Source organism: Halichoerus grypus, chromosome 7 (assembly GCF_964656455.1).
Source record: "Halichoerus grypus chromosome 7, mHalGry1.hap1.1, whole genome shotgun sequence".
NCBI lineage: Eukaryota > Metazoa > Chordata > Mammalia > Carnivora > Phocidae > Halichoerus > Halichoerus grypus.
This window is the reverse complement of record NC_135718.1, coordinates 28771498-28794525: the sequence shown is the minus strand read 5'-3', so window position 1 is coordinate 28794525 and position 23028 is coordinate 28771498. Positions and strand designations below refer to the sequence as shown.

At 45.1% G+C, this 23028-nt stretch overlaps 2 protein-coding genes across 3 annotated transcripts in view; one reads left to right on the top strand and one right to left on the bottom strand.

The window, feature by feature from the left end:
• The window catches only part of CNNM1 (cyclin and CBS domain divalent metal cation transport mediator 1), a 60878-nt gene extending 57696 nt beyond the window's left edge, over positions 1-3182 (top strand). For both annotated transcript variants that reach the window (XM_036116962.2, XM_036116961.2), the window contains one exon: positions 716-3182. In XM_036116962.2, coding sequence (XP_035972855.1) covers positions 716-795 — 80 coding nt within the window. In that variant the 3' untranslated portion in view covers positions 796-3182. The remainder of the gene's footprint in view (positions 1-715) is intronic.
• A 1705-nt stretch (positions 3183-4887) lies between these two features.
• GOT1 (glutamic-oxaloacetic transaminase 1) overlaps positions 4888-23028 on the bottom strand; it is a 29306-nt gene continuing 11165 nt past the window's right edge. The window contains exons 3-9 of the mRNA XM_036116964.2: positions 19209-19332; positions 18638-18750; positions 18300-18404; positions 16318-16468; positions 16072-16237; positions 15182-15324; positions 4888-5457 (exon numbers count right to left, since the gene is read on the bottom strand). Of these exons, the coding sequence (XP_035972857.1) occupies positions 5318-5457; positions 15182-15324; positions 16072-16237; positions 16318-16468; positions 18300-18404; positions 18638-18750; positions 19209-19332 (942 nt within the window). The 3' untranslated portion in view covers positions 4888-5317. The remainder of the gene's footprint in view (positions 5458-15181; positions 15325-16071; positions 16238-16317; positions 16469-18299; positions 18405-18637; positions 18751-19208; positions 19333-23028) is intronic.

Here is a 23028-nt window from a genome sequence, read left to right as displayed (position 1 = left end):
GACTTACTGGTTGGTAGACCCATTTGTTATCTTTGGCCATAATGGCAGTGTTGAGCAGTTGCAACAGGGGCCAGATGGCCTGCAAAACCTCTAAGATTTACTATCTGGTCCTTTAAAGAAAGAATTTGTGTCCAGGAGACATCAGTAGAAAGGAAAGCAATATCCTTCATGGAAGGAAGTCGATAGCAGGAAGAACAAGGTGAAAAATACTCCTTCTTGAAAACAATAGAGCTGGGGACAGACTGCCCCTCCATCCTTGAGGACAATTATGTGATTACCCCACCTGCCCCATTGCAGAAGGAGGATTGTTTCCAATCTACGGAATGTAGATCTGTGGGAATGGCTCCCAGCTATACCCACCAAAACCCTGGCTCATGGAACATCAAAGCCTGGGAGACCAATCCTCTCTCAGGCGTCTGCCCATGAGTTGGGCCAGGGCCTTCAGGGGATGGAGAGATGATCCTGAGGCATTACATGGGCTTTACTCGATCCTCTGGGGGGGCGGGGAGGCAGATCTCCATTCCACCGACACCAGCCTGGCTTTCTGGAGATGTCGTCTCAGGTAGAAGGTGTTGCCCTAATCCTTCCAGATGTACATATGCCAATACTTGCACCAGGATTCCATGCAGATTACTTCCTGCCAAACTGTCAAGGGCTTTGTCTGCATTTCTGCTTTTTCCCGGCCAGAGATTGACCCTTACCAATTGTTTTCCAGGTGGTCGAAAACAGAAGAGGTCACCCGATGGAGAGAGAGCCTCTGAGGAGAACTCCAATTTAATGCCTCTGATCACATGACGGGGCAGACAGTGCTTGCTGGGTATGTGAGATTCAGCGTTGAGGGAGAACCCATCCTCCCATCTTCTGCGTCTCCCGAGGCCTCCCACAGGTGACAGAGCATTCTGCTTTCCTTACCACCTCCTCAACCCTCACTGTCAGTTTGGCAGATTTCCCCTTGTTGCCTCCAGTTTGACTCAGAGCCTTGCTGTGGCCATTACGGATGGAGGTGCCTCCAATGGAACATGCTAGAAATGGTCTTCTCCACGGTACAATCTGGGACTGGAGAAGAAATGACCCAAGCTGACAATGCCACTTTGGGACACCTGACCCCCCTTTTGTTCTTTGGGATCCCCTGATGCCATATTTCATGCTTCGCTCAGCTCAGAAGGCGCCTCTGGCGGACAGGCGCGGAGGCCGTGGGGTGGCGGGTGTCAAGGTTAGTGCGGGAGATTCACTGAGACTTCCTCCAGGACTTGAAGGCGGTGGGACCCAGCTGCGTTGGCATGGGATGGTACAGAACAGAAAACTGTCGGTGACCGGTTTCCTGTTAGGTAAGGGTTCTAGCAGCCAGGGAAGTGTGTCTCGGCTGGAATGGAAAGACCGTGAGATGGAACCTCAAGTCACCGTTTTTTCCCAGGGACACATCTTTTTGGCTCCCAATCAACAGTTCTCGATCCAACAATAAATCTGCTCTGGAAGAGGAGGAGCAGAGAGCAGAGACCCAATTGGGAGCCAGAGATGGAACTTCAGGTTTTAGGTTGAAATCAAAGCAAGCAAACAAACAAAAACTTACGTAGAAAAATTCTAAGCTGTTAAAGCAAGTTTAGCCATGACAAACCAAAGAGTGCCCAGGTCAGCCAAGAAGGATGCAAGCCCTCGTGGGACTTCAGTGTCCATTACACAGGAACATTGAAGAATCGCTCTTCTTTTTCATCTGTTCCCTCCACACCACCCCTCCCCTTACTCCTCCTCCCCAGCAGGTCAGCTAAGTGTACTTTATTCCATGAACTTCCTAGATCTTTTTTCACCTGGATGTTGGAGCAGATGCAATTCCAAGTATGGCCACCAGATGGCAGAATGACTCCATACCTGCTTCGAGAATAAAATTCAGATCACTAACCACATAGCCGACCAACCTTCAGGAAAATGTGGGAGTAAGTGAAGGTTGTCTTTGGGACACCTGTCTCCCTTTCTGTCTCCCATCTCTTGAGTTCCCTCTATCAGGGATCCAGTGATCCCATTCTGTCTGCTCAATCTCCAAACCATTCCCAAAACCTTTCACTGGGATATACTATCCAGGCTTACCTTGCTTTCCCCCAAAACCATTAATCTCACACCCCCACACCCATTCAATCAATAATCACAAGGGGAGAGGGGGAGACTGATAATTCCTCTGGGTCATTTGCATCTCAAAAGAAAATGCTAGCCCAAAGGAACCTTTAACTCAGGGGTTCTTAATTTGGGGGTCAGTCACCCCAGGTGGGTCCATTATTGGACTTCAGAGGGTCTGTGAAACCCCTCATACTGTCAGAGTTTAGTGTATGTGTTCTTATGTGTGTTGTCCAGAGGGCTAAAGCTTTCATAATATTCTCAAAGGTCTCAGACTCACAAAGGGTTAAAAACCACTATTGTAGCTAGTGGAACTTTCAGCCCAAAGTTTCTGCAATGCAGAGTGAAGTGACTAGGGGGCAGTTCGAGACAGACTTTGAGAGACAGGCGGTCTTCTATCATACCGATGGGGAAAGCTGACACCCGCCAGGAAGTGAAGGGCTTCAGAAATCCTTGGCATACCCCAGGGTGTGTTACCATACCCCCACGTAACTTTGTCCCCTCTTCCCCACCAAACCAGAGCAGGTGTTGCAGATGGGAGGGCCGCGGCACATGGAAGGAAAGACTTTCCAGCTGGAGATGCCCTTTCCAGCAATGGATGATTGACTTCCTCCCCCTTGCCTGGCTCTGCCTGAGGCTCAGCAGTGCATGACCCCTAGAGAAGCCCACAGCTGCCACCCATCCCCAACACCTACTTCTGCCTCATAGGAAGAGGCCAAGTGTCAGCCCTCCGTGCTGGGCACCTGAGACCCAAACCAGCCAACAGTGAGTTTCAAGCAAGATCTGTCATCATGCAGTCTTCTTGCCCGGCTGGCCACTGGCCCAATGGGGCCTGCCTGGCTAGTCCTCCTTTCATTATCCCTCAGGCCACAGGGCTCAGGCCACTGCTGTTGCGTTACATCCATCCCTTTGCAAAATCCCAAAGGAGCCTGTCACCACTCCCCTCCCTATTCCCTGCTCCGTTCCCCGAGATTTTCTTCAGGTTAAAAAAAAAAAGATTTTAAAATAAAGCATTTATGAAGGCTTAATAAATTGTAAATAATTTTTTAAATAAAATGAAAATGCTTTTCCTGGAATGTTTTTCTTGCCTGGAAGAGCTCAGTTCTAAAGTGGTTTCACATGGGAGATGAAGGCTGGGTGGGGCACGTGGAATTGTCTCAGCTGAGGCCCACCTGCTTAAGACGGAGGCTCTCAAGGCCAGGTGTGAGGCTGCAGTTAAGGTTACAGGAAAGCCCGGGCACTCTACTCTGGGCGCCAGATGGGTACGGTTTTGCTACAGCGAATGCCAGCAATGAAAAGTCAAACCCAAATGAGAAGCCAGAGTGTGAATGAGAACAAGAAGTACGAAGTTGGTAATGAGAAGGGCTGGCATTTGTTCAACCCACGTGATGGGCGAGGCACGGGGCTGGGTGCCTTCCAAGTTCAAGGTCTTGGGGGGCCAGCCCTTGAGACAATGTGCTGGGCGCACTGCCTCGCTTCCACAGACCCTTTGGAGAGGAACCGACGTGGCACAGCTCCAGTGGGAGCTGGGAAGAGTCACAGGGGAGGTGGGCCAGGCATATTGGTCAATGGTAAGCCAATGGGAGGCAACAGCCAGAGAGGTGAGGAGGTGTGTTTGGGCATCTAACGTCTTTGTGGAAGGAAGGTTGGAATTTGACACTTACTAGGGGTTTCTCAAACCCCCACCAAGGTCAAGGTCAATGAGTGGCCTATGGACAACTACAGATTCCTCCCAGGAGCCTCCAGAGTCGGCTACCCTTACTAGCAATAATCATAAATGACAGTAGCAGCTGTTTGGGTGAAGGCTTTCTGTGCCAAGCACTGTGCTAGGATACATTTGCTCGTTTCTGTCTCAAAACCACCCTGCGAAGTTTAGTTTACGAAACGGGCTCTGAGTCATTAAGTGGCTTGCTCAAGGTTACACAGCAAGGAAGTGGCAAGAGTCTGGAGGTGGGAGTGCCCCTCCTCCTGAGGGGACAGTCCTGCCTCTGAAATTCGCAGTGCGCACCTGCGTGAGAGGCCCTGAAGTTCGACTACGGTAAAGAAATCTGTGGAACTCCCAAAGCCCAGCTCTCCCCAAACCAAACACAAAACGCTTTTTCACGTGAGCATGGAGGGGACTAGAACATGGAGGGGAACACCAGCCTATATGTCAGGATAGAAGGAGGGCCCAATTCCCCTTGATTGGGGCTTTTTTTTTTTAACACAAAAAAATATTTTAGAACTTTGGTAGGGACATTTTGGTTTAAAGAAGTGTTTTTAACCATTTTTTTCACTCGTGTCTTCCCCCAAGAGAAAAATTAAATTCTCCCTAACAAGAGAAATGAAATACTAAGAACTGAGGCTTTGTGGAGTAGATCTGCACTTTGGAGGGCCACACACCATTTTACTGTCTCAGACTTCTCTTGCCCCCTTGGAGATACTGTCACCTCTTAGTTTTTTCTTATCAACTAGCAAATCCCTCTAGAGCATTCATTTTAAACTGTGGCTTACAACCCATTAGTGGATCACAAAATCAATTCCATGGGTCTCAATCAACTTTCATTTCTTTAGTGAAACAGAACCCAATAGGACAGAAACTATCGGACACACTGCTCACAGCAAGGGTAAATACTGTTGTGTTAAACTTCCGTTTCAGGTGTGTGTGTGTGTGTGTGTGAGTGTATGTGTGAGTGTGTGTGTGAGCTGTAAATCTCCCTCTTACCTTGCTTGCCCCAGACAGCTAAAGCTTGGGGCTAGGGACACAACCATGCAGACTGAGCAGGAAATTGACACTCTGGGTAGAGATGACAAGCTTTAATGATACAGCCAACACTCACAATCACAGTTGGCTCTTCAGACAACTTGATCTTTGGGGCAAGATTTTGTGCAGAGTCAAGCAACACAGAAGCCCAGGAGCGACAGAGGCAACATTCTGGCTTCCAGTGAGGGAGCAAGATAACTACGTCTCATGATCAAAGTACCTTTTTATTCTTCTTAAATAAAAACCTTAATTTGCTCCGGCCTCCCAAGGGGCGCTGATCCCAGGCCCCCATTTCTTCACAAGGGATGCTGTCCTTGTGTGGGGCCGCCTTAAATGGAAGCCACCTCACCAGAGCAGATTCCAGTCCTCCGGAGTCTCTATCCGTTGCACACACAGCGAGGCTGGCGCAGGCAGGGAACACGCAGGACAGAGGGCCGCTTTGGTGGTGCTGGTTTGGGTGGTGTTTCTTCACTGAATTTTGGTGACTGCTTCATGGATGGAGGTGGCCACATAATCTAGATTTTTCGTGGTTAAGCCACACATGTTGATCCGACCACTTGGCAGCAGATAGATGTGCTTTTCGTTGACCAGATATTCAACCTGCTTGGCTGTTGAAAACCAAAAGAAATAGGATGAGAGTAGTAAGCATCCTCTCAGCAATGGGGGTTCAGAGATTCCATGACAATTGCCGTTTTCCTTCTTTCCCCCAACACAGAAAAGCAAAATAAAAGGAGCTATTTTTATTCAATTCAAAAACATAGGGAAGTATGCTCCATTGATTCTTATTTCTAATCCCCAGAAAGTTTAATATGGCTCCTCCCAATGGGAAATTTTAATGTGGGACTACCTCCCAACGGAAGCTTGCATGTTACCTTCACCAGGACACCCTTTTAAAACAAGCCTCAGACTTAAGAACATTCCACTGATATGAAAAACTGGTTTGAAGTGCTTCCTTTAGCTCTTCCTTAACCCCTGGAAGGAAGGGGGTTTGCTTCTCCCCAAACACACAGCAGCAAACTCCCTTTGACGTTTCCTTCTCACAGCACATCGTCCAAGGCCCTGTGCTAGAGGTAGTGGGTAAGTGCTGTGTGCATGAACCCGTAGGCTGAGATACTGCCAAGGCCCCTGTAACCTGGCACTTCTCAGGTCCCTCATTCACACACACACAGGAGGGCTATCCCGCGTGTTTGCAGAAATGCTCATGCAGGAAATAGGAAGGGACTGCCTATCCTTCCCTTATGCCACAATCTCTAGAGATTTTTGGTTTATTGCAAAGGCATGAGACAATTTTATTTGATTTTTGTCTAAATAATTAGCACCCTTAATTAGCACTATTGATTTGAAGGAATAGGTAATTGTCATGGACTGGATGTTTGTGTCCCTCCAAAATTTCTAGGTTGAAACCCTAACCTCTAATGTGATGGTATTAGGGGCTGGGGCCTTTGGCAGGTAATGAGGTCTGGATGACGCCCGGAGAGTAGAGCCCCTGTGTTGACAGGAGTGCCCTTATAAGAGACTAGGGAGCTGGTATGTGTGTGCATGTGCTCTCTCTCCCTTTCCCGTACCCCCAGCATGGGAGGACACAGCAAGAAGGCAGCTAGCTGCAAACTCGAAGAAAGCCCCCACAGGAACTGACCACGCTGGCCCCCTGATCTCAGACTGCCCGGCCTCCAGAACACTGAGAAAAAAATGTCTGTTGTTGAAGCCAGCTAGCCCATGGTATTATGTCACAGCAGCCCAAACTCAGATGGTAATAAAATCTTAATAATCAGAGGAGCAGAGGGAGGTAAGATGGTGGAAGAGTAGGGGTCCTCGTTTCATCTGGTCCCTTGAATTTAGCTAGATGACTATCAAATCATTCTGAACACCTATGAATTCAACCTGAGATGTAAGAAAAGAATTGCTGGAATTCTACAAATAGAAAGGCGACCACTTTTTGCAAGGTAGGAGGTATGAAGTGAATTGGAGGGGATTTATCGGAAGATAATCAGCAGGGGAGGGAGCCTCCGGAAGCTGGCTACCGGAAAGTGATATAGCCCCAGAGCGCAAAATCGGAACTTTTAGAAGTCTGCTCTGGTGAGAGACATCCCTGCCTGATAGGTGCTTGGTTGGCCAAGAGGGGCAGAATCCTAGATGAGACAGTGTGGTCTCAGGATCCCCGGGGTCACGGAAAGAATGGGGGTACCTGAGTCACTCCAATACTCGGGAGACTAGCTATGGTCAGTGAGCCCAGGAGTGGGTGCTCAGCTTGGTTTGCCATAAAGCAGGAACCGCTGCAGGATCGGGTGACTGCTCTCTATCCGGGGGCCCTGCAAGCAGCAGGCCCTCGGCAACCCTCCTCCCTCCCCCAGGAGGATCGGTGCGGGTGCACACTGCAGGAGTCTCCAGAGTTTGGCACACACAAAAGTGAAGACTGCATCTCCCTGAGAGTTTACTGAAGAGAGAGGGCCTTGATCTTTCAGCTCTGGGGCTGGAGATCAGGGTGTGGCCATTTTATTTTCAGCCTCTGAATCGGCTTGGAAAGCCTTCAGGGAAGAAAAGCCACAAAGAAGAACCTGAAGCAGCTTACACTGAGCCTGGCCCCCTGGCAAGGGGTGGTGTAACTCTGCCCAGGCAAAGACACCCAAGAATCAGCAAAGCAGGCCCCTCCCCCAGAAGACCAGCTGGAACATCAGGTGAATACCAACTTTATGGAGCACACAGAACTGCAAAACTCCAGCACTAGGGAAAAAAAGTATGTATAATTCGAGGTTTCATCTCATGATTCTTTCATCTTTCAGTTTAAAATTTTCCTTTTCAACTAGTTTCTTATTTTATCAGCTCTTTATTTTTAAGTCATTTTTTAACATTCATTTTTACATTTACATTTTACAGATATACTCTTCATTTCTGGCTTCCTTTCACTGTCTTCAATTTTATTTTTGTATATATATAAGTTTTGCTTTCTTTACAATTTTGGGATTGAGTGTCTTCTAACAAACAGACCAAAATACACCCAGGACCAAATGGATCACCCTGTTTTGTCCACCTGGAAGATTATATTCTCTCTTCCCCCCACCTTTTTTTTCTTTTTCTTTTCATTTTGGTGTCTGACCTCTTTGGATATGTCTAGTGTGTATTTCGCTTGGGTCATGGTTGATATTTTGAGTTTGTTCTATCATTCATTCATTCTTCTCTGGGCAAAATGACTAGAAGGAGGAATTTACAACAAAGGAAAGAACCAGAGGTAATACTCTCTGCCACAGATCTAATCAATATGGATATAAGTAAAATGTCAGAGCTGAAATTCAGGACAATGATTATAAAGTTACTAGCTGGGCTTGAAGAAAGCATAGAAAACACTAGTCTCTTAGTGTAGAAATAAATTCTAATCAGGCTAAAATTAAAAATGCTTTAACAATGAAATGCAGTATAAATTGGATGCTCTAACGGCTAGGGTAAATGAGGCAGAAGAGAAAGTCAGTGACATAGAAGACAAGATGATGGAAAGGCAGGAAGCTGAGGAAAAGAGGGAAAAACAACTAATGGACCATGAGGGGAGGCTTCAAGAAATCAGCAATACCATAAAACAAAACAATATTTGAATTATTGGGGTCCCAGAGGAAGAAGAAAGAGATAGAGGGACAGAAAGTATATTTGATCAAATCATAGCTGAGAACTCCCCTAATCTGGGGGAAAAAACAGGCATTCAAGTCCAAGAGGTAGAAAGAACGCCACCCAAAATCAATAAAAATAGTTCAACACCCCAGGGCGCCTGGGTGGCTCAGTTGGTTAAGCGACTGCCTTCGGCTCAGGTCATGATCCTGGAGTCCCGGGATCGAGTCCCGCATCGGGCTCCCTGCTCAGCAGGGAGTCTGCTTCTCCCTCTGACCCTCCCCCCTCTCATGCTCTCTCTATCTCATTCTCTCTCTCAAATAAATAAATAAAATCTTTAAAAAAAAAAAAAATAGTTCAACACCCCAACATATAATAGTGAAGCTTGCAAATTTCAGAGCTAAAGAGAAAATCCTGAAAGCAGCTTGAGGAAAGAGCTCCTTAATCTACAAGGGTAGAAACATTAGACTGGCAGCAGACCTATCCACAGAAGGCCAGAAAGGCCTGGCATGACATATTCAGGGAACTAAATGAGAAAAAACATTGCAGCCAAGAATACTTTATCCAGCAAGGCTGTCATTCAGAATAGAAGGAGAGATAAAGAGCTTCCAGGACAAACAGAAACTAAAAGAATTTGTGATCATTAAACCAGCCCTGCAAGAAATATTAAAGGAGATCCTGTAAGTGAAGACAAAGCCCAAAAGTAACATAGACCAGAAAGAAACAGAGACAATCTACAGAAACAGTGACTTTACAGGTAATATAATGGCACTAAATTCATATCTGTCGATAGTTACTCTGAATGTAAATGGGCTAAATGCTCCAATCAAAAGACACAGGGTATCAGATTGGATAAAAAAGCAAGACCCATCCATATACTTTCTGTAAGAGACTCATTTTAGACCTAAAGACACCTCCAGACTGAAAGTGAGGGGGTGGAGAACCATTTACCATGCTAATGGACATCAAAAGAAAGCTGCAGTAGCAATCTTCATATCAGACAAATTAGATTTTAAACCAAAGACTGTAGAGTAATGGATGAAGAGGGACACTATATGATACTTAAAAGGTCTATCCAACAAGAAGATCTAACAATTATAAATATTTATGCTCCTAACTTGGGAGCAGCCAATTATGTAAACCAATTAATAACCAAATTAAAGAAACACATTGGTAATAATACAATAATCAACATCCCACTCACAGCAATGGACAGGTCATCTAAGCAGAAGATCAACAAGGAAACAAGGGCTTTGAATGGCACACTGGACCAGATGGACTTCACAAATATATATAGAGCATTCCATCCTAAAGCAATAGAATACACATTCTTCCCGAGTGCACATGGAACATTCTCCAGGATAGATCACATACTGGGTCACAAATCAAATCTCAACCAGTACCAGAAGATTGGGATTATTCCCTGCATATTTTCAAGACCACAATGCTTTGAAACTTGAACTCAATCACAAGAGGAAATTTGGAAGGAACTCAAACACTTGGAGGTTAAAGAGCATCCTACTAAAGAATGAATGGGTCAACCAGGAAATTAAAGAAGAATTTAAAAAATTCATGGAAACAAATGAAAATGAAAACACAACTGTTCAAAACCTTTGGGATACAGCAAAGGCAGTCCTAACAGGGAAGTACATAGCAATACAAGCCTTTCTCAAAAAATTAGAAAAGTCCCAAATACACAAGCTAACCTTACAAAAGGAGCTGGAGAAAGGGCAGCAAATAAAGCCTAAACCAGCAGGAGAAGAAAAATAATAAAAATTAGAGTACAAATCAATGAAATAGAAACCAAAAGAACAGTAAAACAGATCAATGAAACTAGAAGCTGGTTCTTTGAAAGAATTAATAAAATTGATAAACCCCTAGCCAGAGTTATCAAAAAGAAAAGAGAAAGGACCCAAATTAATAAAATCATGAATGAAAGAGAGACCATGACCAACACGAAGGAAATACAATTTTAACAACATATAAGCAACTATATGCCAACAAATTAGGCAAGCTGGAAGAAATGGACGCATTCCTGGAAACATATAAACTACCAAAACTGAAACAGGAAGAAATAGAAACCCTGAACAGACCCATAACCAGCAAGGAAACTAAAGCAGTAATCAAAAATCTCCCAACAAACAAGAGTCCAGGACCAGATGGCTTCCCAGGGGAATTCCACAAAACATTTAAAGAAGAACTAACACCTATTCTTCTGAAGCTGTTTCAGAAAATAGAAAGGGAAGGAAAATTTCTAAGTCCTTCTATGAGGCCAACATTACCCTGATACCAAAACCAGACAAAGACCCCATCAAAAAGGAGAATTACAGACAAAGGTCCCTGATGAATATGGATGCTAAAATTCTCACCAAGATACTTGACAATAGGATCCAACAGTATATTAAAAGGATTACTCACCACAACCAAGTGGGATTTATTCCTTGGCTGCAAGGGTGGTTTAAGAACCATATGATCCTCTCAACTGATGCAGAAAAAGCACTTGACAAAAGACAGCATCCTTTCTTGATTAAAACTCTCCACAGTGTAGGGATAGAGGGAGCATACCTCAATATCACAAAAGCCATATACAAAAAGCCCAGGGCAAATATCATTCTCAATGGGGAAAAATTGAGAGCTTTTCCCCTAAAGTCAGGGACACGACAGGGATGCCCACTCTCACCACTGTTGTTCAACAGAGTACTAAAAGTCCTAGCCTCAGCAATCAGACAACAAAAAGAAATCAAAGGCATGCAAATTGGCAAAGAAGTCAAACTCTCACTCTTTGCCGATGACATGATACTTTATGTGGAAAACCCAAAAGACTCCACCCCAAAATTGCTAGAACTCATATAGGAAAGTGGCAGGATATAAAATCAATGCACAGAAGTCAGTTGCATTTCTATACACTACCAAAGAGACAGAAGAAAGAGAAATTAAGGAGTTGATCCCATTTACAATTGCACCAAAAACCATCAGAGACCTAGGAATAGACCTAACCAAAGAGGTAAAGAATCTGTACTCTAAAAACTACAGACACTCATGAAAGAAATTGAGGAAGACACAAAGAAATGGAAAAACATTCCATGCTCATGGATTGGAAGAATAAATATTGTTAAAATGTCTATGCTACCTAGAGCAATCTACATGTTCAATGTAATCGCTATCAAAATACCATCGACATTCTTCACAGATGGAACAAATTATCCTAAAATTTGTATAGAACCAGAAAAGACTCCGAATAGCCAAAGGGATGTTGAAAAAGAAAACCAGAGTTGGTGGCATCATAATGCCGGACTTCAAGCTGTATTTCAAAGCTGAAATCATCAAGACAGTATGGTACTGGCACAAAAACAGACACATAGATCAATGGAACATAACCAAGAACCCAGAAATGGACCCTCAACTCTATGGTCAACTAATCTTTGACAAAGCCGGAAAGAATATCCAATGGAAAAAAAGACAGTCTCTTCAACAAATGGTGTTGGGAAAATGAAACTGGACCATTTCCTTACAACGTACACAAAAATAGACTCAAAATGGATGAAAGACCTAAATGTGAGACAGGAATCCATCAAAATCCTAGAGGAGAACACAGGCAGCAACCTCTTCAATCTCAGCCGCAGCAACTTCTTGCTGGACATGTCTCCAAAGGCAAGTGGAACAAAGGCAAAAAATGAACTATTGGGACTTCATCAAGATAAAAAGCTTTTGCACAGCAAAGGAAACAGTCAACAAAAACAAAAGACAGCCGACAGAATGGGAGAAGATATTTGCAAATGTCTTATCAGATAAAGGGCTAGTATCCAAAATCTATAAAGAAATTATCACTCAACACCCCAAAAACAAATAATCCAATCAAGAAATGGGCAGAAGACATGAACAGACATTTCTGCAAAGAAGACATCCAAATGGCCAACAGACACATGAAAAAGTGCCCAACATCACTCGGCATCAGGGAAATACAAATCAAAACCACAATGAGATACCACCTCACACCAGTCAGAATGGCTAAAATGAACAAGTCAGGAAATGACAGATGTTGGCAAGGATGCGGAGAAAGGGGAACCCTCCTACACTGTCGGTGGGAATGCAAGCTGGTGCAGCCACTCTGGAAAACAGTATGGAGGTTCCCTCAAGAAGTTAAAAACAGAGCTATGCTACAACCCAGCAACTGCGCTACTAGGTATTTACCCCAAAGATACAAATGTAGTGATCCGAAGGGGCATTTGCACCCCAATGTTCATAGCAGCAATGTCCACAATAGCCAAACTGTGGAAAGAGCCAAGATGCCCATCGACAAATGAAGAGATAAAGAAAATGTGGTTTATATATACAATGGAATATTACTCAGCCATCAGAACGGACGAATGCTTACCATTTACATTGACATGGATGGAACTGGAGGCTATTATCCTAAGCGAAATAAGTCAATCAGAGAAAGACAATTATATGGTTTCACTCCTATGTGGAATATAAGAAACAGTGCAGATGATCATAGGGGCAGGGAGGGAAAACCGAATGAGAAGTCATCAGAACCATGAAAGACTCTTAACTATGGGAAACAAACTGACGTTGCTGGAGGGGAGGTGGGGGGATGGGGTATTTGGCTGACGGGCATTAAGGAGGGCACATGATGTGATGAGCACTGGATCTTATATCAAACTGATGAATCACTGAACACTATATCCGAAACTAATGATGTATTATACGTTGGCTAATGGAATTTAAATGAAAAAAAAAAAAGCAGAGGAGCAAACACTATGCGCCAGGCAGTATTCTAAGCACTTCATATTAACTCAGTTAATCTTGATAATAACCTTATCTTTCCCATGTATCGATGGCACAGAGGGAAGTTAGAAGACCCTCCCGATGTCATACAGCTAGTCAGTGGTGCGCCTGGGATTTAAGGAAGGCAGTGTAACTCCCAAGTCTGAGCTCTTAGCCATGAGGCTAAGCTGCCTCTGTATGAAAGTGGAAAATCTGGACCCTGTACCCAGTGCTACCATGGACCCCTCCAGACAAAGCGACCTTCACAGGTAGCCTTGACCCGCGTGAGCCGTGTGACTACAGCCAGGCAAGCAGACCAGGCCTAGGCTCACACCCTCAGAACCACAGGCACACCACTCTTTGTAAAGCCGAAGCCCCACTGGTAGATGTGGCTCCAGGGTTCCAATCCTGTTTTTGGTTTGTTTGCTTTTAAGATTTTATTGTTAAGTAATCTCTACACCCAATGTGGGGCTCGAACCACAACCTCGAGATCTAAGAGTTGCATGCTCCACCACTGAGCCAGCCAGGCGCCCCAACCCTTTTTTTTTTTTTTTAAATGAAAATGAAACTTCTCTCCTTTTGTCAGGGGAGGGGAGCATCACAGCAAAGAAGTTAAACTTATGGACTCTTTCCCTAGAAAAAGGCTGATACACACATACACAATTTTTCAAGTATCATTTCAGGGGCTTCACAGATCTCCTAGAATAGGACACGGACGACAGGCTGCAAACCCGTTCTGAGGGACAGAATGTCATAAAGGAAGCAGGGCAGCATGAGCACGGTAGAACCGAGGTGGTGGGTACAATACTGCCACCTGTCCTGTTTTAAAATTTTTCCTAATAAAATGTTGGGAGGGGAAAAAAAAACATAAACAAAAACGTGTTTTTAAAAAGGGTAAATAGTGCCAGGTGCTAAAAATATAACTTACATGTTATAGGCACAGATCTGTTCTCACGATTTTTTAATTCATAATAAAACTTCCTACTCTGGAGAGTGGGATAATATGGATATCTTATGCGGAGACATCCCTACCTTGTGAGCTTTTAGAACATTACTACTAAATACCATTTCCATTACACTTAGTATTTTAAAAATTGTAAAGGACGATTTTACTTATTTAAATGAACTTAATGCCCTATTCCAGAATCACGAGGACAATTGGCTTTTACTTTTTGGGAAACCTTATTTTACCCCAAATTATTCCTAGGGATCAACAATATACAGTCGCCACCACCTTTCTTGTTTATATTTCCTTCTGCTTTTTCTGAGCTCATTTCACACAGGCGCCCTGATGGCCCCTGTTTACTGTGCTGCCCAGCACCTCTGATGTTCCATTTACTTACCCACATCAGGCATAAACTGTCCCTAGAGCCACGGGACACAAGCTCTACACACAGGCAAGTAGCCAAACAGCACCATGTGACCCGTGGCTTGGCCAGCAGGTGCTCAGGAATTGTTAAATGAATGAATCCTCTGTCAGCAGGACAACCAATCACTGATATGCCCCACCGATGGCTGCCCAAGATCACGTACAGCTGCCCGCTAGACTTCCAATGGGCTCTCAACTTCCAACTACCAGTTCTTATTTATGAACTAGAGAGATCACTCCGTAATCTCTTTTTTTCAGGGCGATGCTTGGAGACTAGGAAAGACCTGTTAAGAAATTAGGTCCTTGAATAATCAGGTATAATAATTATACTTAAGATTAAGGAAAAGCCAAAAGGTACCCGAGCATTTACACGAGACCTTTCATAAAGCAAGGCTCCGGGCTACAAATCCTGTTACTTCCCGGCCCACAAAAATGAAAATATCCTAGTTACGGGTCAGCAGGTTTTCACTAAGAAAACCTAACTTGTTCTGGCCCAAAGTTATGGCTGACCAAAGGGGACAGCTAAAGGAGCCAAACCCAAGAGCACAGGGAGAAGGGCTGTGTCTGATAGTGAGCATTCGAAGTGGTTTGGGGACACTTACGGTTCAAGCCAGTGAAGCTGAACATTCCAATTTGCTCAGTGATGTGGTTCCAGGTTCCAGGAGTCTTGAAGGCTTCTAAGCGTGCCCTGAGTTCAGATCTCATGGTCAGAATCCGGTCAGCCATTGTCTTCACATTACCCGTCCTGAGTGGACAGCAATATAAATATCAATCCAGATTAGGGCAGATAGATGGCTCACAGAAGCATGTAGGTTTAAAAAATGTAATGTAATCTATACACTGAAAATGAGATCATGACGTCCCTGTGGTAGTATGTGGGTGCCTGGCTGGGTGGACGAGCAGACCAGAGAGACACTTACCAGGCAGAAGGAAGGAAGTGAGCTTCTGATGGAGTTTAGTGCTCATCTTGGATCTACTGGCAGTAAATACCATTCATGTTTTAACCCAGAATTCACCTAGGCCCTGACCCAGATGGGATAATGTACTTTATCAGGCCTAAATGAGCAGACTGTAGATTTAGCTACTATATAAAAATTACTGTTCCAAAAAAAGGCAAAATAGATGCAAATTAAATAAGAATGAAGAGTCCCCAAATTGTCACAATGACTTGCAGCTGGATAAACTATTCTATCAGGAATTCCTTCCTGTGTTTCCCAACTGTTAGGGGAGGAAGCCTAGTACTGGGAGGGCTGGGAAAATGCCCCATTCCTCGAGTGTTTCCTCCTCTGGGCCAGCGCTGTGTACTCACATGTGTGTGTTACACTCACGGGAGTAGGCGCCAGCCTCATTTTACAGAAGTACCTGAGACTCAGAATTTAAAGTAATTTTGTCCTGCCTCTGCCAAAATCAAAGGAAGAGAGAGTTAAATGTAATGGGACAACTAACTGTTCTACATTCCCACACCTCACCCATCAGGCCTCGCGCCTCTTACCATTCCTTAAAGAGCTCAGGGTTAGAGAGGGTACGGGCCACAATTCGCGCTCCCTGAGCGGGGGGGTTGGACCAAGTAATTCGCACAATCTTCTCCATCTGGGAAAGGACCCGCAGGATGCTATCAGGATCTTTTGCAACCACGGTCAGATTGCCCACTCGCTCATCTAAAGGGAGGGATGAGAGTGAGCTCGGAGCACTGAGGCAGGCGGGGCGGGGCGGGGCTGTAACTCAGGGGAGCACTCACTGTAGAGCCCGAAGTTCTTGGAGAAGGACTGAGCGCAGAAGAGCTCGAATCCTGCAGACACAAAATAGCGAACAGCCCAGGCGTCTTTCTCTAGGTCTCCAGATGCAAAGCCCTGATAGGCTGAGTCAAAGAAGGGGAACAGAAACCGGCGCTGCGAGGAAGGAAAGCAAGTCAGGGCAGGAGATCCTTCTGGAACCAACCTCAGACACCAGCCTTCCTTCCCCAACTGGTGCCCGCACAGAATTTCTAACACTACCCATTTGTCCTCGCTCTCCCTTTCTGCATTCAACCACCACTTTACATCTGTTCCTCTGTTCAGCTAAATAACAACCAACAAATCTAACAATTTCAGTAAACCTTATTTTTTTAAGTATACCGTCCTAGAGTCACGATGCCACTTTGCCAACAGGACTTATTTGTGAGGCACGGAGGTAGTCTCCTGTGTTGGTGGAGTCTTCCCTCTGAATTCCTGGTGTAATAAGCTTAGTCAGCTTGGTCTCCCCAGGGCTCCCCAACAATCTCGGGGCTAGTCTACTGGGCACTTAAGACAAAGGAGACCGTGGAGTCCCTATTCTCACCCCTCCGACCTCCTCAAAGAACTCCCCACAACTGAGCTTGCCCCTCCTACTGGACTCGTGCTCTGAGTGGACACCACTTCTATGCCCCCAACTGTCCAAGCCAGAGGCCAGGGTGCATCCTCCACTCCTGGTAGCTCCTCCCTCGCATCCAGCTACATCCAACCACATCCCGGGTCCTATCACCCCATCTCCTGGGAGCTCGAGAGTCCTTTCAGGTCCGCCCCTGCCACGGCCTGCATTCAGGTCCCCGTCAGCTCCCACCCGGATCGCAGTAACAGCCTCCTAACCGCTCTCTGGGCCTGTCTCATCTTGCCTCCCTCTGACCCACTCCCTGCTGCGTAGCCTGATGACCACAAAGTTTTGATGACATCAAAGTTTTTCAGTGGCTCCCCACTGCCCTCCAAATAAAGTCCAATGCCTCAGCACAGGATCTGGCCCCCATTTACCTCTAACTCACTCACAACCCCTTAGAACTCTAGGCTGTACCGAGAATTACTTCCAATTCCTTAAATGGGCCATGACTTCTGCCTTGGGCTGTGATCACACTCCTCCCTCCGTAGGGAACATTCTATCCCTGCCAGCCCCCACCTGTCCTCATCCTTCAAGTTGCAACATGGCTTCTTCTGCCACTACTGCTCTCCTAGCATGCACACACATGCGCACGCACATGCACACACACGCACGCGCACACGCACGCACATGCACACACGTGCGCACGCACACACATGCACATGCGCACACGCACGCACTCCCCGAAGTCTGGGCTATGTGCCTCCACGTAACCCCATCAACACAGCCACAGTACTTGGCTGTCTCCCCAGACAGGCTGTGTGCTCTCTGAGGGCAGGGACCGTCTCTGCTGTGTTCACTCTTGTACCCCCCTGGTGCCTGGCACATAACAGTTTCTCACTGAATATTCTCTAAACATGTTAATGAAGAATATATACACTTTGAGCTAGAAATTCCAACCTAGGAAGTGTAATCCCAAAGAAATAATAAAAAGGAGTCTTATACATAATTGTTCAGAAGAATAAGAAATCTGAGATCTAAATGTCCAACAACTGATTTAATCAATCGCTAATGGGACATAGCCATGCATGGGAATGGTGCTACAGAACTTTAAATGGCATGTAAAGGAATTCAAATGAGACACAAAGTATGTTACAAAACTGTATAGATAAAATGATGCCATCTTTGTGAAAGAAATATATTTACATGTGTAACTACTTAAAAAACAACAACAATATTCTATATACCAAAATAGTAACAGTAGCTTTCAGTTAATACTTATTTTCTTCTTTGGGCTTTTCCCCATTTTCCAAACTCTTCCGTAAACAGGTATTGCTTTTGAATACATAAAATAATAATACTATTTTTCAAGAGATGCTCTGAAAGAGCAGCTACCTTCATGACAGAGGCGATCTGCTTCCACTGCTCCGGAGTTGGGTCAGTCCCAGTGGGGTTGTGTGCACAGGCGTGGAGGACAAAGATGGAGAACTCGGGGGCATTCTGAGGAGAAGGAAGCCACATCAGTTCCAACGCTAGCAGGAATATCCAGGGGTCAGAGTCAGTGACACACTGGGCAAGGGGCAGCGTATTTCTCCCTTATGTGCTAACTCAGAAACCACCATTTTGGTTTGAGTAGGGATGTTTCAGACTGTCTCCCTTATCAACTGATCCAAAGACCTTTCCCTGCTCCTCCTGACACCATGGGTCTGTTTACTTTTCATCTAATCGCCCACCTCCAGATCATTTAGGAAACCCTGGAGATCGAGTCCTCTCTTCGCTGCATCCCAGTAGTGATAGGACCGAATGTCTTTAAATCCAGCGGCAGAAAACACACCGTTATGATTCTCTGTAAGCAGAAGGGTAAAAAGTTAAATGCTTTGACAAAAAAGGAGGCATAACTGGAAAGGACACACATCAGCTGCCGGGGCCCTCACGGGCTCAGCATTCACTGGGCAATGTCGAGGTGAGGGGTAAAGACTTAGAAGAATGACTGCAACCACCAAGAACAAGTTCAACCAGTCAGTCGTACTAAACTTACAACCTACCACGGTGAGACTTCCTGTATCTATATTTTCTGCCTCCTCGGGGAAGTTTCAACATATGCTAAAATACGAGTCTACCAGCAGTCTTGAGAACAAGTATTCCTAATCTGGACTGGAGCATCGGGTTACTCATATACTGCCATAACCCACTGCTCAAGCCATTCCCAATGTCAGTTGATCCAGGGCTGGGCTACCTTTTCTGCATAAACAGTGAGAGTCATGAGGTTAATTCCCCCGGCTCCTCTGCAGCCCCAGGACTCACCCCAGGTTGGTGAGGACACATAGACGGGCGTGTCCTTGTTGTTGGTTCCATTGTACCATCGGGCTAAGAACTCGGCTCCGATTCGGAGTGCGCCTGTCCCCCCCAGAGACTGCACACCTCCAACCTGAAAGAGAAGCAGCAGCAGGGTCACTGGCTGATAACGGTGAAGTCAGATGATTATCAGGAAAACCATGGTAATGACGAGCACTTACTTTGTGCCTGCTCTGTGCTAAGCCCTTTAAACACTCTCTTACGGAAAGCTCATAACTACGCACGGAGATACTATGATTTGCCCATGCTTACAAACGAGGAAACTGAGCCTATGAGAAGTGAAGCCCTTTGCTCAGTAAGCAGCCCCTGAGCACTAAGGCCAGGTCTTCAACCTGGGAAGTCTGGGAGTCTGACTCTTGGAGGAGCTTCGCAACTGAACACAGGCTGAGGACATACCCAGGCCACATTCGAGTGTGCCTGCCTGGAAGGCAAACCCGTCCCTTCGGCACCCATCCCAAGATCAAAATTTATGCCTCCAGTGGAAGCCTGTGAAATGTCTCTGGCTTGCCAGTGACCTCAATCTGCAATACTCATCGCTATAAAGCAGGCCCATTAACCTGGAGAAATATGTTCTAACAAAGGTGACATGTGAGGATGACTTTCCTTAACTTCCTCGCATCTCAAAATGACCTCACGTGGGTGATGACAGAGTCCTAGGTCTTCCCATTTACAAAAGACCTTCACACACATTCTTATTTGATTCTTACACAATTCTCTAAAGTAAGTCCTAAATCCCCAACCCCAATACACATGAGAAAATCCGTTCAGAGAAGTGGCCTGTGAAAGGCTAGGAGTGGCAGGAAAGTGGTGAGCGGCAGAGCTGGAAATGAATCCAGGAGACCTCCTCGCTTCAGATCTAGTCACCCGCCCTGGTTATGCTGCCCTGCCTACATGCCTCTGATTCTGCCCTCTCGCAATTCTTAGTAGGCTTTGGCAAGACTCTTTCAGTAGAGGAATGGCCTACCCTGCTCAATATGTCAAAGGACTAAGGAGAAAGAAAGAAAAGGATCATCTGAGAAAATCTATCTAAATAAAAGGAAGGGCACAGCAATCTGACAACAATGGCAACCTCCAGGGAGCAGCCTAGGAGGGGGAATAGTGATCAAGGGGTCTCTGGCCTACTCTAGACGTTATTTTTTAAATTAAGGAGAATGTGTTCATGTATTATTTGTAAGATTTTGAAATAATTTCTAAAATATATTTAGCTGTCTGGGATTTGCTGGAAAATAATTCACCTTTGGCATGGGGGTGGGGGGGTCATTGTTGAAGCTAGGCGATGGATACAACACGGGGGTTTGTTCATCACATTGCATTATCTATTTTGTAAATATTTGAAATTTTCCACAATAAAAGTGGTCTAAAAAAGCCGTTCCTAGACAAGAAGAAAAGCTGTAAGTTTTTTAAAAACAAAACACTGATGCTAAAAGATAACAAAGGGAAAAAAGTGGAAAAAGGGAAGACCAAGCTCATTCATGAATATTGATACTCACTTTCCAAACAAACATTAATGGATAGCACGAATCCAACAGTACACTAATAAATACCCCCTTGCTCAAGTGACAGTCAGCCCATGAATGCAAGATTGTTAAGAAATATATTATAAAATGTGTCATGCTGGGTGTCTGGGTGGCTCAGTCAGTTAAGCATCTGACTCTTGATCTCAGCTCAGGTCTTGATCTCAAGAGTCGTGAGTTCAGGCCCTGAACCAGTCTCCACACTGAGCATAGAGCCTACTTAAAAAAAAAAAAAAATGTGTCATGCTGCTAGGTAGAGAAAATCCAAATGATCTTCCTAACAGATTAAAAGCGTAGCTATTCCTGATTTTGACACTCAGTAAAACAGGAGATAATGGAATACTTCTTGAAAATAACAGGAGAAATTCATTCAGCCGTGATGAATAAGTCAGCTTCATGACGAATAGTGACTCATTGGCAGAAATCCTCTTTAAGCCAGGAACGAGGCAGTGATACCAATTATCATCATTTGTTATTCCTCCCCAGTGTTCTATTTGTATTCAGAGGTCTGAGCATCTGTGAAGGAATGCTGTCTGAAACATGAAAAAAAAGCAAAGTGGACACTCAGGGAAAGGAGGCTGGGTACACCAATGTGCCTGTCCTTCAGGGTGACCCACTGAGTGCCAGGCCCCTCCCATTACTTTCAAGGTCTTTTTTTTTTTTTAAGATTTTATTTATTTATTAGAGAGAGAGAGATAGCAAGAGTGAGCACAAGCAGGGAGAAAGGGAGAAGCAGGCTTCCCGCTGAGCCAGGAGCGCAATGTGCAGCTCGATCCCAGGACCCTGAGATCATGACCTGAGCTGAAGGCAGACGCTTAACTGACTAAGCCACCCAGGCACCCCTACTTTCAAGGTCTTGCCTTCACATTTCATCTATCTGGATTCTTCATACAAATCACTACCAAGGTGATGTTAAGCCGTATGTGTGTTTTTCATGGATTTGTCATCAGCTAAGTTGAATGTCAACTTTATTCATTATTTCACATTTCAAACACCTAAGCAATTCTGGAATGTTGCTATTTCTATACAAATGAGCAAGGTTCCCCTTGAACCTGGTTTTCAGTTATCATGGATATGTGACAGGTGTATGTGGACAATCAGTGCAAACATTCCCAGGTATAATCTTTTATTTCCTTTCTCTCCCACTTCAAAACACAAATTCATTAAATAAAAGAAGTCAGAAGGTCAGGAGACTAGACTGAAAACATATTTGGAAGAAATAAACCCACTTCAGTAACATTAACTAATTCTTAACATTCATGACGTATATAACACTTGACATCAAATTCTCAAGAAATTATCATTCCCTAAAAATATACTGAACATGGCATGGCTTCAGTGAAACACAAGCGACATCAGCAATTAAAAGAGAAACATTTGGGGTGAATCAATAATGTATCAATTTGGTCACTCTGGGAACTGAATTTTGGCAAACTTCCAAAACGCCCAAGGAAGGCCTACATTTGGGATGAAGGTAACAAGTGTAAAGTTCCAAAGGAACCAGGCAACTAGCCTTGGGTGGCTACACTGGGGGAGTCCAGAACAAGAAAAATCCAGCAACACATGGTGTGCATGATGCCAGGAGGTAATCTACACTCCTGATTTAGCTACATGGCCCGAAGAAATCCCTGCTGGATTCGACAACACTTGTCTGAGACCACAGTTCGCCGATGTGATGTCTTCAGTGTGAGGAACAGGAGAGCGACCAGAAGCTGCTTATGGCCAAGGCCATGATGCATGAACCTGGGCAGCCCTAGCAGTGCACACGGTCTCTGGCACGGGTGCTAACACGGGCAAAGCTGATGAAGAAGACGGTGTTGAAAGGATGAGCCGCAGAGAAAGCGCTAAGCCTCCCAGAGGCGATGGTCAAAGTGAGGACCTGGGATAGCATCACATGGCCCACAAGCCCTCCTACTGATGGCAGCTCAGGAATTTCCGAAGCTGAAATACTACAATGCAGGAGGTGAAAACTGGACCTATGGTCTGGATCCTAAGGTCTAAAAATAGAAAGCAGTAAGAGGCAGTGGTGAGTGTAGAAAACAGGTCTCCTCAAAATGGTTGATGGACCTGGTAATGTTAAATCTTGAGAAGACAAATCTAAGGGAAGAAATGATTACTGATTGTTTTCTGGTCCATTCATTCATTCATGCCTCATCTCCTTCAAGTTTTGGCTGATGGACACCTGGGTGGCTCAGTCCGTTAAGCGTCCGACTTGGTTTTGCCTCAGGTCATGATCTCAGGGTCAGGAGATCAAG